Source organism: Takifugu rubripes, chromosome 12, assembly GCF_901000725.2.
Source record: "Takifugu rubripes chromosome 12, fTakRub1.2, whole genome shotgun sequence".
Taxonomy (NCBI): Eukaryota; Metazoa; Chordata; class Actinopteri; order Tetraodontiformes; family Tetraodontidae; genus Takifugu; species Takifugu rubripes.
The window spans coordinates 10822199-10835449 of NC_042296.1; the positions used below are offsets into that span (position 1 = coordinate 10822199).

General features: G+C 48.7%; 2 protein-coding genes across 2 annotated transcripts; one reads left to right on the forward strand and one right to left on the reverse strand.

Moving 5' to 3' along the window:
* Positions 1 to 1844: 1844 nt before the first annotated feature.
* Positions 1845 to 9301, reverse strand: ago2 (argonaute RISC catalytic component 2). The gene is made up of 20 exons (XM_003969270.3): positions 9041 to 9301; positions 7942 to 7989; positions 7120 to 7300; positions 6929 to 7049; positions 6660 to 6841; positions 6351 to 6487; positions 6134 to 6268; positions 5962 to 6049; positions 5739 to 5886; positions 5539 to 5658; positions 5333 to 5455; positions 4984 to 5117; positions 4564 to 4748; positions 4328 to 4487; positions 4155 to 4245; positions 3882 to 4076; positions 3655 to 3789; positions 3447 to 3548; positions 3173 to 3372; positions 1845 to 3079 (listed from the first exon to the last, which is right to left on the reverse strand). Exons 1-20 carry the CDS (start codon positions 9057 to 9059, stop codon positions 2971 to 2973), a joined length of 2613 nt encoding a protein of 870 aa, XP_003969319.1. The 5' UTR covers positions 9060 to 9301; the 3' UTR covers positions 1845 to 2970.
* Positions 9302 to 11064: 1763 nt separating this feature from the next.
* Positions 11065 to 12830, forward strand: dlx5a (distal-less homeobox 5a). The gene is made up of 3 exons (XM_003979696.3): positions 11065 to 11653; positions 11956 to 12140; positions 12316 to 12830. The coding sequence occupies exons 1-3, from the start codon at positions 11296 to 11298 to the stop codon at positions 12628 to 12630; spliced, it is 858 nt and encodes a 285-aa protein (XP_003979745.1). The 5' UTR covers positions 11065 to 11295; the 3' UTR covers positions 12631 to 12830.
* Positions 12831 to 13251: the final 421 nt, after the last annotated feature.

A 13251-nucleotide genomic window follows, 5' to 3' on the forward strand; every position in this document is an offset into this window, starting at 1 on the left:
GGGTTTTACACTGTTGTTTAAATATTTACATCCTAAAGAACCAGGCTAATAATTTGCTTCTGATATGTCATTAACGTTTCCAAACCACGGCCAGTTCGACCCTAACGAAGGGCCAAACGCCTGGCGGTGGATTCGGGTTTCTGCTCCAAATCAGCATCTCACCACGTAGGTTTATGATGAGCTGGTCCTGATATGTGTAGCGGTACTGATTCCCAAATAAAAGAGGCCCGCTTTGTTCTGCTCCACCCTGCAGCCCGGAGCCGCTGACGACGTCCGAGCGCGCTCAGGCTCCGCCCACCTCCGAGACGGGCGACAGGCAAAGATTTTAGAAACCCTGGAGATTTGGAGACCACACACACGTAAAGATGAAAAACCCGGGACTGAGCGGTTCTGATCCAACCGTGCGTGTTCCGCTAATCTCAGCTCGCACCTCCGAGGCCTGAAGGCAGGAATGTTTCCGAACGAGGCGGCGCTAAAAGCTGCTGCGCCGGGCGAATCGGCGAGGCTGCGATCGGTGAGCGCTGCCATGTTCAGGTGGGGCGCACAGAACAATTACCCCTTTCATTCAGAACCCCCCCCAAACAGGCTGATACCTGATGAAACCTCTTATTTCTGGTTTAGTGCAACAACAACTGCTGTTATGATCTGTAATAAGGTGCTAAAGAAGCCTCAGACCAGGACGACGACACCGGCGTGCTCCGACCATCAGGTCGCTACGACCCCGCCCGACTCCGCCCACCAACCCTCCACTTGAACACATTCGCTTATCGACGTGGCTTTACGTGGAAAATCAAGGTGGAGAAAGTCACTGGTGCATAGAGTAAAAGGAAACAAGGAAATGGAAAAGAGTCCGAGGCCGCGCGCCTCACATACCGCCCAGAACACAAAAAAACCCACACATCAGGGAGTAAAGCGAGGAGCAGAGAACGACCGCCACGCTCCTCGAGTGTTTAAAGCCTCCGCACGACCCCAGCAATGCCAACGAGGCGGCGGGGGTAATTATGCAGAAATGGCCAGCAGTGTGACGTTACCATAACACTTGAACAGGTAACAGGAGGTAGAACACACGACCATTTCCACACAACTACACCAGCGTCGCCACACACGGCAGAGTCTGGCGCTCCGGTCCGAGCCGCACCGACGCTCCGCTGTCAATCAAAAGTGCATCCAAATGTACACGTTGTGAGACCAGCACCCATAGGAACAATATTGACATCATAACAGTAAATATCAAGTACGTGAGTTCTTTTTTTTTCTTTTCCAGAATGCCCTGCGAACACAGTCAGTCGGCTTCCTAGATGCTTTACGGGGGGGGCAGAAGAGGGTGGTGGTAGGAAGAGAGGAGCAACGTTTAACTGGAGGAGTAGGAAAAGCTTGTGGATCCGTCCAGTGAGGAGTCGCGGTGGTTTACAGTGAAAACTAGCACCTAGAATCAAAAGGTCTTTTGTGCTTCCATGTGGTCTGAATGTTCATCACAAATGTAATCTTGTTTGGCTGAGAGAGACTGTGTTTCAAAGGGTACTCCTAATATTCTGGCTAAAAAAAAAAAATCATCTACAATATCAAAGAAGCACATAAATACTTCAACCTATAACAAAGGCGTGAAGATGCTAATGAGCGCTAAAAAAACAAAAAAACACACACTACCAACATGCTGAAAACAACAAAAATGATAAAGGACCTGATTATCTACAACTAGACACGATCAAAATTCTAGCCACGATGCTAAATCTCTCGTTTAATGTATGCATAGTTAGAAAATGGAGGCCGCTCGCCTCCCGTGACGACGGCGGCCAGCTTAGCGTAGCGGTAACACACTGACGGCGGGGATGTTAGCAAACGTGCTGAATAATTAGACTGCAAAAGTCTTTAAAAGGCAAGAGAGTATCTATATGAAGAGGTGATAATTTGGAATACATGTGCGCCAGACGTTTTTGAATAAATCTCTAATATTTTCAGCAGCCTCCACAGAAAGCTTATTTAAAAGAAACCAAAACCACAAGTAGAAAGACTCATCATTTGCATAAAGCCAAGCTTTTGGTGTGATGCCCATTCCCAATTTCTGGAGCGTATGCTTAACCTTGAAGGGAACTTGGATCACTTTACTGTTGCAGCTTCCGCCATCCCAGAAACACTCTAACCTGCTGCTAGCGTCCTCACTAAGGACGCAGGGCTAACCTGTATAAAGGAAGAAACGTAAGTATCTTAAAAACCTCAAAGCCTAAAACATAAATCCTCTACCTGCATATTTCTTGGGAGAGAAAAAAAAAAAGACTAAAAAAAGAGACAAAAATGAAATGAGACTATAAAAGCGAAGGGGAAGAAATGATGGAGTTCCCCCTCCTGCCTCTTCTGGACACGGCTCAGCTCTTTAAAGGGGGGTTCTTCACAGAAACCGGCGCCGCTCAGAGTTCTCTTACAGGCGTCGTTTGGTCGCTCTCTCGCCACCCACCCAGAGAATCAAGGTTCTGACGGCGCCACGTGTGGTGAAACGCACCACATGACCCGGTCTGCTCGCCGCACGTGCTCCGTTTAGGTGACAAAATGATCCTTTACGTAAATCTTTAGGTAAAAACATGAACCAGCTCTCAGCATCATGTCCTTTCAAGCACCAAAAACCAGAAACAGGAGCTGGGGGGGGGTTAACGTCTCGCTCGCAGGTCACCTACATGACTATCGCTGCCTCGCTTCTCTGTCGTGGGACAGATTTATCTTAAAACACACACACCTACGCACAACATGTAAATTAAAACTCTTCCAGCAAAAACCCCGACAGAGGGGCTTTTTGCCTCGAAACGCTGGCTTGTTTTTGGGTTTTCAGGGGCTCAAGTACAAGTGTAAACACACCATCTCGTGACAGGTTAGCTAGGTGGGGAGGGGGAACCACTTGGTTCCTGGCAGTGAGACAGCCCAGGGTTAGTGCGTGTCGTCAGTGGGGTCTCACCCACCCACATCTGGGGTTGTGCGCTCTCAGGCGAAGTACATGGTGCGTAGAGTGTCCTGGTGGATCTGAACGGCCTTGGCCAAGGCCTGGTGGTCGCGTCCGTTGCTCTGCCCCGACGTGTGGCTGCCCTCAGCACTGACCCGGCAGCATGGGAGGAGAAGGGAGGTTTAGAAGCCGTGCGATCGACAGCGAGAGTTCAACGCGCTCGCCGACAATCTACGCGTTTACCTGTCGTGCTCTTTGTCCACCAGGTGGTAGCGGGCACGGAAAGCCACCAGATGGGCGTAGTAAGCTGGTGCTGGGATGGAGACGGAGCGTGTGCAGCGCACGTACGTGTGGCACAGCTGGTAGGTGAGGACTTGCAGTTCGTCAGAAGAGAAGTGGTTGTCGTCCCAGAGCACATGGTAATGAGAGGGCCTGCTGGTTCCCTGTGAGGAGCAACAGCGTTCCTGATGAGTGGCCCCCCAGTTTAGCCCAGTGGGGGCAGAGAAGGAGTTCCTACCTGAATGCCAGCGTGACTGCACAGGTAGAAGTCAAACTCTGACGGATGAGTGATTTTGGTGTCGACCGTGGTGCCTGCGGGAATGTTGCCGCTCTTCCCGACCTGCGGGAATAAATCCAAACATGCGTCAGGACCAGACTAAATGAGAGGGTTCGGGAATGGAATCAGTGGAGTTGTGACTCCTCTCTGCCGGGCCCGCAGGACTGACCCTCTCGTTTCTGTCCATGCAGAACAGTCTGGTGTGGTGCCTCTTTTGCACGACCACAAAGGTGATTCCCGGCTGGTAGTCCTTCTCCAGTTTTATACAGGCCTCCCGGATGGCCAGCAGCTCGTGTTGGAGCACCTGCGTGAATGCAAGATCAGAGAGGTTGAGCTTATTTTGGCTCCCAGCCGGCGACAGAACGTCAAAGGTTTCCCTCGTGGGTCAAACCCGACCTGGTTGAACTGGCCCTCAGAAATGCCGTCGCGGTAGTAGATGATTCTGGTGGGCTTGAAGCGAGTGGATTTGTAGAACTGGATGAGGAGCTCCCTCACCATGGTGGCCAGGTCCTGGATGATGTCCTGGCGATGCTGCTGCACACGCACCGTGGCACAGTATCGGCTGGGGTGGGCGTCCATGCTACCAACAACCTAACGAGGGGACAGAAAATGGGACATTTAAAAAGAGGGCGATGGATTTGGGCGTGGTCTTTTAAAAGTGCGACTTACAGCAGCAATGGAGGGCTTTTTACCATCCCCGGCTGGAGGATGGGTCACATCTGCACCAAGGAAAATCACCGGTTGCTGGAAGACCAGCGGTCTGCAGTGGCAGGTGAGAGTCCGCAGGTCAGGTACGAAACTAAAGCGGCTCTTCTCATTGGTCGGTTCCCAGCTGTTCTTACCTGCCCTGTGGGAGGAGGATGTTATTGACCCCGCCCAGTTTGACGTTGATCTTCAGACACAGGTTGGAGAGGGTCTGAGGAGTCGTCTTCTGGACGTTCTTCACCTGCACGCACTGCGTCGCCATGCCAAGTACCGTGTCGCCAACACGCTTCACCTCGGCTACGACACACACAGGACGGACGTCTCAGGTAATACACACGTTCTTTGGGATTCAGGATTTTCCGCGCTGTCTTACCATAAACGGGAGTCTTCCCAGGTAAGATGACGACCACCAGCTGGAGGCCCTGGTAGGTGTACTTCAGGTGCCTGAACATGGGCTCCACGCTGTCCGCCCCCTGGGCGTACTTGCAGAAGCACGGCTGACCCTGGATGGGCATCCCCGCGTCTCTGGAGATCTTCCTCAGCTGATCCGTGAAAGCTCTGCAACAGAGCAGGAACCCGATTAGAGCGCTCCCGTTCACACAGCCCGGTCTCGTTGGCGGGGACACCCACACGGCGTTTGGATCTTAAACGGCAGATTAATACAACGTCCTGGTGTTTCAGAGAGATAGAGGCACCTCAGTGAGTCCTGGAGCTTGGCTGATTATTCTGGGTGCGGATTTGGGCTCGGAAACGGACAGAACATCGACCGGGTGCAACTTCCCGCAGGACTTACTTGAGCAGGAGTTCAGTGCACTGCCGCTGAGGTGCAAAGCAAGCGATGGCCCACACTTTGATCTCAATGCCCGTGTGGAACTGTTTGTTCCTCATGTCCCACACTCCCTGGATCGGCGTGGCGATTGCTTTGTTCTGCAAAACAGGGCAGCAGCCTCATTAACGGCGACTTCCTGTCAAGTGTGTGTTGTGTCGCCACCATCTGGGAGCCTTGTTGCCGCTGCTTCCCTGGCGGGTGGGAAACTGATACCGTGGCGTTTTGCCAGATAAATGAAGCCCGCTCCCTCCAGTAGCAGTGGTACTTCCTGGTTGCTGCGCTGATATTGGGTCTTAAAGCTGCAGTGACCTACCCTGCCTCCGTACAGGATGGAAGGTGCTTGGAGGACGCGGCCGTTCACTTCCGTCATCTCGTCTCGCACCATCACTCCAAATTCTCGGACGTAAGGGTCGGTGTTGAAGTTGGCACTTCTCATCTGAGAGGAAGCAGCAGTTGGATGTTTTGCTCTTATTTCAACGGTTCTGACGGTACCAATGAGGCCTTTGGCCGTTTATTCACCAATTTGCTAATTTCATCCTGCCGGTCTGGCGCCGACCGCGCGGTGGCACGGATCATGGTGGAGGTCTGATTGTCCGTCAGCTTTTTGATGCAGCGCTGCCCAGCCACTATGTTGCAGACCTACAGTGACCACACATTAGAACAATCAATAGTGAACTGGGCTGCTTTTCAAAGGAGCAAACCGGGCCGGCGATGCTGACCTCAAGAGGAAGGTAGGTGTGCTTCTGCTCCTGCCCCACCTGGAGACACGGCAGGTGGGGGTACCTCAGGATGAGTTTGTACTTGTCCTTGAAGTACTGTGCTACTGTGCATTCAATAGTTTGGCCGTTCTCCTGCTGCAGAGGGAACCTAAACACCAGAGGATTTATGGAACAGGGCGGTCTACGGAAGGCTGCGTGTGAGCGCTCAGTAAATTCGGATTACGTTTGATGGCTGGCCGGTCTCCGGGTCACGTTACACACTCTGTACTTTCTCTTCATCTGCCCACAGTGAGTGATCTCCACCTTTAGGCCTGGGGTGAATGAAATATAAACAAAGGCTCTAATTTGACAGAAGACGTAGGTGCGACTGGAGAGTTGGACACAACTTCACTCACCTTTGATTTCCTTTGTGAATTTCACTCGCTGAGAGTCTGTTAAGGGCTTCTGTTGTTCTTCAATGCTTTTGAAATCCAGAACTTCGCACATGAACTCGATCACAGGCTGGGCCTTGTAGAAAGCAGTGGCCGACACTAAAACAAGAGCGTGTGGAGGTTAGATTGGGCGAGTCGTCGTCGCTTTCTGGACCTGCTGATAGCGTCGCATGGAAAATACCATCGATGTTGAGCATCATCTTCCAGAGGGAAGGCCTGACCGACTGGTGGAAGCCGAACCACACCTCTCTGCCACCACCCAGCGGGTTGGAACACCCTTCTGAAGGGGTGAAGAAAGAGCGGCCCACTGGTGTGTACCTGTACCAAAGGAGAGGCAGGTAGATGCCGTCACAAACAGGGAATTCGAGCGGCGAAGAGTAAAAAAAGAGCGCGTGAAAACAGGACTGAAGACGCAGAGAAGACGATGAACTGATAGTCAATTAGCCGATTTACACGGGGAGTCATAGATCCACTGAGGGGAAAACCTGACCTCATGGAGGGCAAATGTCTCATGACCACATCCAAGGCTTGGACAGTCTCGAAGGGGACGCTGGGGAGGCGTCCTGACAGCGCCTCGTGCAGTGCTTGGAGGCTCACGCACGACACCCATTTGATCGACACTTTGAAGCTGCGGTCTTTGCCCTCTCCCGGAATGGTGACCTCAAGCTCCACCTGCAGCAGGACAAAAAGAACCGTGACTGGTTCCTGTGCACGTCTCCTCATCTAAACAGCATGTTTTGTTCCAAAGGGACTCCCTACTTTGTCTCTGCCGATGGGTAAGGGCATGGCAGTGTAGAGGTTCTTCCTCCCATCATACACTGGCTTTCGATCCCCAAAGATTTGGGTTTTAAAGTGTTGAACCATGTGTTCCACGATCTCACTAGACGGCCGAGCAGAACAGATTAACGGTGATCTCACACGCAGCGCTGCTGCTGAAGGAGCATACTTACCGATTAACCCGGCGGGGGCACTTCTCAGGCTTTATGTCAATGTCATAATGATAGACTTCCAGTTTAGGGATTTCCATCTCAAAAAAGTTGGCCTGGAGCTTGATTGTCCTGCCCATGGTGCCAAAATCTGGCCGTGATGGCGGCTTGAAAACATATTCAGGTACCGGGGAAGATGACTGACCTAAAAGGAGCAAGGACACATAGAAGTGAAGCGCTTTCCCCCCTGAAATCCCATCAAATGGGCTCTCATTTTTGGGCTATCATCGTGTATTCATCAGTGTAGCAACGATCTGTTTGACACAACACCGCTGGAGCCTCGCGGGCCTTCCCCTGACTCGGAATCCCTCTGCAGACGGAAGGCTTCCATGCTGTTATAATCCAGAAATTCCCTCGTATATCAGAAATTACTTCCTCCTTATTGCTTCCATAGTTGCTCATATGCTCGTGATGATACTTGCCAGACTTCACATCCTCTAAATTTTAAATTATCGCTGTGGGTGACGCTCACAAACTGAACTAATAAGCCCCGTATCTATGGCAACCACAGCGCTCTCCCTTCACCACCCATACTTACACTTTGGGCATGGACTGAGAACCCGTGTGAGGGCGCCGTCGTTCTGAAGGGAACGACCCTGCACCCTTTATCACAAATCACCCTTCTTAAAATATCCCATTACCTCCACAATCTCATGATTACTCGGAGAGGTTGAGCGGCCTTCGAGTGCCATGCAGCAGGAGTGTAAAAGCACATGATTTCCCCCATTTAGGCCCTTACAAAGCATAAAATGGTCTGTGCCAAAGCCAAATATGGGAAACTCTCACCAGAGCCTGTTGACCCAGATGACCGGGGTCCCTCGGGCATTTCAGAAGCTGCGGAGGACAAAAAAGAAAGGTGAGCATTGCTTAAGAACCCGCTGCTTAAGCCATTTAAAAGCACAACTTGGTAAAAACGTGGTTTTAGATCTTCTAGGATGCAAATTAAGGTTTTTTTTCCTTCTCTCTACATCCCCCCTTTAGGCTGACTCATTTTCTGTGTAGTGCAAACACAAGGAACCAAACAGCTCCTTATCTTTTGGGCATCATCGTGCACAATCGGGACAAACTTTCTCTTTAAGCTCTTATCGACAAGAACCAGACAGAGCCGAGCAGGTTCGCAATCTAACTCTGCAGAATCCGCCCATCACACCGCCTCAAAATTCCCCAGAACTGTCGCGTTTGCACCATCAAAGTGGCCAACAGAAGATCATGTGAAAGTGTAATAGTGATCCCCCAGTTGCACCATTTTTGCTCGGGTTTAATGATCATTCGAGCATAGATTAGTCACGTAACTATCGAGTCGAAGGGTTGGTGTAAACCTTCACTTTCAGACACGTTTGAAAGTGTTCCTGAAGTTTGTGGCGAATCAAGTGCCTTCCACGAAGGACACGGCAAAAGATAAGAACATTTGGAAATCCTTCGACTCAAAGTTGGACACTTGTTCGTAGACGGGGGCGAAGATTTATGGCGATTAAATAGCATTATGGCCGCTAAATGTCGCCTGGTTCTACACCGACACATGAAATAAATGAGTGGAAAAAAAACAACTCTGATTTAACTGTGGGTGGAAGGCATTTGCTATCAGACCCTACTTCATAATATCCAGGTAGATAAGATAACAAACGAACAAGTTTGGTGGCGAGTTGATGTTGAAGCTAACTTGGCTAACAGCAGCATCTTGTTGTGGCACGTTAGCTAAACTGCTACTACTAATGCCGCAACTTAAGACAAGGACGACATGTTCCCGGACAAAGGATTTGGTTTTATAATCCCGAAATTAACACCCATTCAGTCCGTGTTCCCACCCTGCCTCCATGAAACTCGACAGAAACCTTTTGGCTCGCCGCATCACTTAGCCGATGCTAATATTAGCCGCAGCACTTACCTCCAGCAGAGGAATACATTTTGTCGACTTATAAACGTGTCGTGGACGTACAAATACACTCCACTTTATTTTGACCAAAATCCACTCAGACTCATGCGTGTTCGGAAAGCATTAATATGTATATGAGAGAAATAAATAGCTCCGTTCGGAAATGAAGTTTTTTGGTAATCCAAGTGGTAAATATTTGGAGTGTCTCATCCTCGGAACGGCCCCATCCCCCCAGCACACAAAACGGGAGCCGAGAGAAAAGATAGCGCAATAAAAAGTCCCATGCAGGCCAAGATGGTTCTCCCCCATCTACTTCCGGATTCGGTCGCTTCGCGCTGTATGAAACACATTTGTATTTCCTGTATTGCATTGCTTCTAATTCCAAGCTAGCCACGTCCATATAAACTATAAAGTAGTCATGGGTTTTATAATATGTGCCGTTCCATGTGTGCGAACAGCTGGAATTTGCTACGATGGGAGAAAAGGCACACCACGTGTAAACGGTTGACATGCCGCAAACGTGTGCGGAGGGGAACCATCTTGAGGATCGCGTGACCTCTTTGATGACGTCACACGCACTCTGCGCGCTTTCAGCCTTGACCCGAATTCAAACGCAAGTCGAGTTTTTCTTGAAAAAATAAATGAAAATTTAAAAAATTTAAAAAAATAGTGGCCGTGTGTCACCTGCATGACGTCATTGTTCCGCCTCAAGTAAACAGAACCTTCATCATTAAACAGATCACAGCGCCTAAAACACCTCGGCTTCTATTACGCGGCGTGTATTTGGTGTTTCCGGGGTAACGAATGCAAATAGACGCGAGGAGACTAATGCAACGCGTTGGGACGTTTACAATGCATCTTCCCAGGTGCTTGTTGCAGGTCAACTTCAGGGGGGCCGCTCCAGGCCTTCAGAAGGAGGTTGCAACCCACTCGGTGGCGGTAGAGAGGTGCCGTTTGGCTCCCACCAGTCAGTCAGGCCTTCCCTCTGGAAAATGAGCTTTTTGTTCTTGTCGTGGCCGCAAAAAGGGGGAAAGAAATGGCAAACGCCTTCAGTTTCAGTTTCACGTCATTTCTTGCCATCTACCCAAAAGTGTGTTTAGATTACGAAGGCTACGCGTCTTGCTGAAATGAATGAAAAACGTGTTGCAACGGGAATACGAAACATTGCATTTGTGATTTTATACGTTTTAAATCACTTCGAAAATCAGACTTTAGGTAACCCGTGAAGAAGCCACGATTCTATCTAATGCAAAACACCTTGTTATTACATGTTTGCCTCATTTATTATTCGTAAACTCTCTTGTATCCCCTCATACACTTCAGACGTGCCTTGTCAGCATCGATGGAACCGAATTTAGCCTCGGTAATAAACTGATTGCCTCTTAAAGTAACTAACAATATTCTCTTTATTTTTTAAAGTGTGAGGACAAATTGTGGTTGCAGTTTGACCATTTGTCCACTAGTCGGCGCCATTTACCAGTCAATGTGTTGTCCGAGGCCTGTCGACGGGTTTAGTGCTCTCAGCAGAACGAGATTTATTAAAAATATATATATTAAATGATTATATTGGTCATTTTCATTATATTAAACACTTATATTCTTATGATTATGTTTATGGTACATAAATCACAAGCATATTATTTGTACTTTTAACCAAGACATGGTTGAATTGATATACTACTTTGATTAAATTATTGTAAAAATTAAATGACTGCAATTCTCTGCGTGGATTATTTCAAATGTGACATTGCAAAATGTTTGCATGTTGTCACTGTGCGGTTCACATTTGGTCTCTAAAAAGTACAAAATTAGGTTAATTTTTAAAACAAATTTCATTTATAGACGTCTGTCCAGTTCGCGCGTAAGGCTTTTTTTTTGGTAAAAAGGTTTTTCCTTTTGTTAATTCTTTGCCAATCCAAGGCCAACACTTTAATTGCTCCCATTGATTGATCGCGTAAAACCATAACAATGCTGCCACATAGTCCAGGTGGTTTCCCCCTATAAGAACGCTGGCTCAGTGAACTGGGTGTAGCTGTGTCTGTGCGCGCCTTGGCCAATGGAACCAGATCCTCCCTGCAGTGCGTAAGAGCGCGATTTAGGATTTAACCAAGTCTTTGCTGCGTAGCTGGCGGTAGTCTTCATCAGAGCCCGACGGCCTGACAGCCTTTCACCGATGTCAGAGTAGTCTTCAGCCCACTTTGGAGTCAGACTGCCTCACTTTTTTATGGTCATCCAATAAAACAAAAGCGCGTATTTCTTCTCGAAGAATGACTGGAGTATTCGACCGGAGGATCCCGAGTGTGAAAGCTGCAGATTTCCAGAGCTCTTTTCAACTCTCCACCATGCACCATCCGTCTCAGGAATCTCCTACTTTACCCGAGTCCACCGCCACGGATTCTGGCTACTACAGCCCCGCAGCGGGAGTCACTCACGGCTACTGCTCGCCCAGCTCCTCCTCGTACGGGAAGCCGCTCAACGCCTACCAGTACCAGTACCCGGGCGTCAACGCCGCAACCGCTGGAAATTACTCGACAAAATCCTACACAGACTACAGCTCGTACACGACCCCCACCTACCACCAGTACGGGACTTACAGCAGAGTACAAGCGCAGCCGAGTCCGCAAGGTACGGGACATGTTTCTTTTTTATTAGAAGATGATTTTTTAAATGGTAACGAGCTGCCATATTTTATCCCGTAGTTTTTCTTTCTTTTTTTTTTAAATTGCCTACAGACTTTAATGTATCGATATTTAAATAATTAGAATGAAACCTAAATTCAGGGAGAAGAATTTCCACTATTTCAAACCACATCTTTTTGCGCTTTGTTCCCTAAAAATATTTTCCGTCAAGTAGCGAAGGCGTATTTCATTATAGAAGAATTTAACAAACACGCATAGTTACTATTCTTCTTTTCCTATTTTTATCAGAAAAGGAAATAACCGAGCCTGAGGTGAGGATGGTGAACGGCAAGCCGAAGAAAGTCAGGAAGCCCCGGACGATCTACTCCAGCTTCCAGCTGGCCGCCCTGCAGAGGCGCTTCCAGAACACACAGTACTTGGCGCTGCCGGAGAGAGCCGAGCTGGCTGCCTCGCTGGGGCTCACACAAACACAGGTGAGGTTTTCCAACTTAAATTCACCCCTAAACTAAAATATCTTTATCTGAAATTTCGATTTATGATTTTTCCCCCCCTGTTAATCTCTTTTCACGCGGCTTCTGTGCGTCTTTACGCATCGCCCCTCGTCTAAATCACATCGAGCTAACGTATCTTCTCCTCCCCGATCTTCAGGTCAAAATCTGGTTCCAAAACAGGAGATCCAAAATAAAGAAGATCATGAAAAACGGCGAGCTTCCGCCCGAACACAGCCCCAGCTCCAGCGACCCCATGGCCTGCAACTCTCCACAGTCCCCGGCCGTTTGGGACACGCAGGGCCCGTCCAGGGCGCACAGCCTGCAGCCACAGAACATCAACAACGCCGCTTCTAATTTTTTGGAAACCTCGGGGTCCTGGTACACCTCAGCGGGCAGCACCGTGGCCTCCCATTTGCAGACCCCCAACTCGATACAGCACTCTTTGGCTCTTGGATCAGGGACGTTATATTAAAAAAAAAAAAAAAAAAAAAAAAAAAACCAATGTTGATTTGAGATTTTTTTTTTTCCTTCTATGGGACTCGTGTACAAATTTCACAGGAATATGCAATTGTATTTGACAGTCATAGAAGAACCGTGTAAAATGTGTAAATGTGTGCATGTAATTTATTGCATTTTGGAAGACTATTAAACGTTCAAATGGACAGTGATTCTGAACGCTCGGCCCTCGCTGCAGTCTCTCCTTCACTCACACCGAACAAACACACGGACACGAACGTCCGTGAAACATTTAGTGTCAGTCCGTGTCGGGTTGTAAATCACAGCAGCCCGCTCCAGAACACGCACGAATCATCCGCTCGTCTGCGCGATTCCAGGCGGTAATTACACACGTCCGAATCTGTTGTCTTGGAGACGGCGTATCAGGTTCCGGCCTTTTGTGAACAAACTCTCATTTCTCTCCACGACAATCCTCATTTTTACTCTCAGAATTCGCGATGATATTGGAGGAAACATTTATTTGTGGATTTATGGTGCACTGACTCTTCCTGTCCGTATTTATTTAGATAAAAACGGACGTTTTTTATGACAAAAGCCTAGTTAATTGAAATACCTGGCGATCAGACAAAGCAGAATT

Coding starts and splice junctions, on each gene's coding strand:
- ago2 (XM_003969270.3), bottom strand. Junction 6,488..6,659: donor AGACATTTGCCCTCCATGAG/GTCAGGTTTTCC, acceptor CCTTTGGTACAG/GTACACACCAGTGGGCCGCT. Junction 5,659..5,738: donor ACACCTACCTTCCTCTTGAG/GTCAGCATCGCC, acceptor TGGTCACTGTAG/GTCTGCAACATAGTGGCTGG.
- dlx5a (XM_003979696.3), top strand. CDS start 11,296: ATGACTGGAGTATTCGACCGGAGGATCCCGAGTGTGAAAGCTGCAGAT. Junction 11,654..11,955: donor AGCGCAGCCGAGTCCGCAAG/GTACGGGACATG, acceptor TATTTTTATCAG/AAAAGGAAATAACCGAGCCT. Junction 12,141..12,315: donor TGGGGCTCACACAAACACAG/GTGAGGTTTTCC, acceptor CCCGATCTTCAG/GTCAAAATCTGGTTCCAAAA.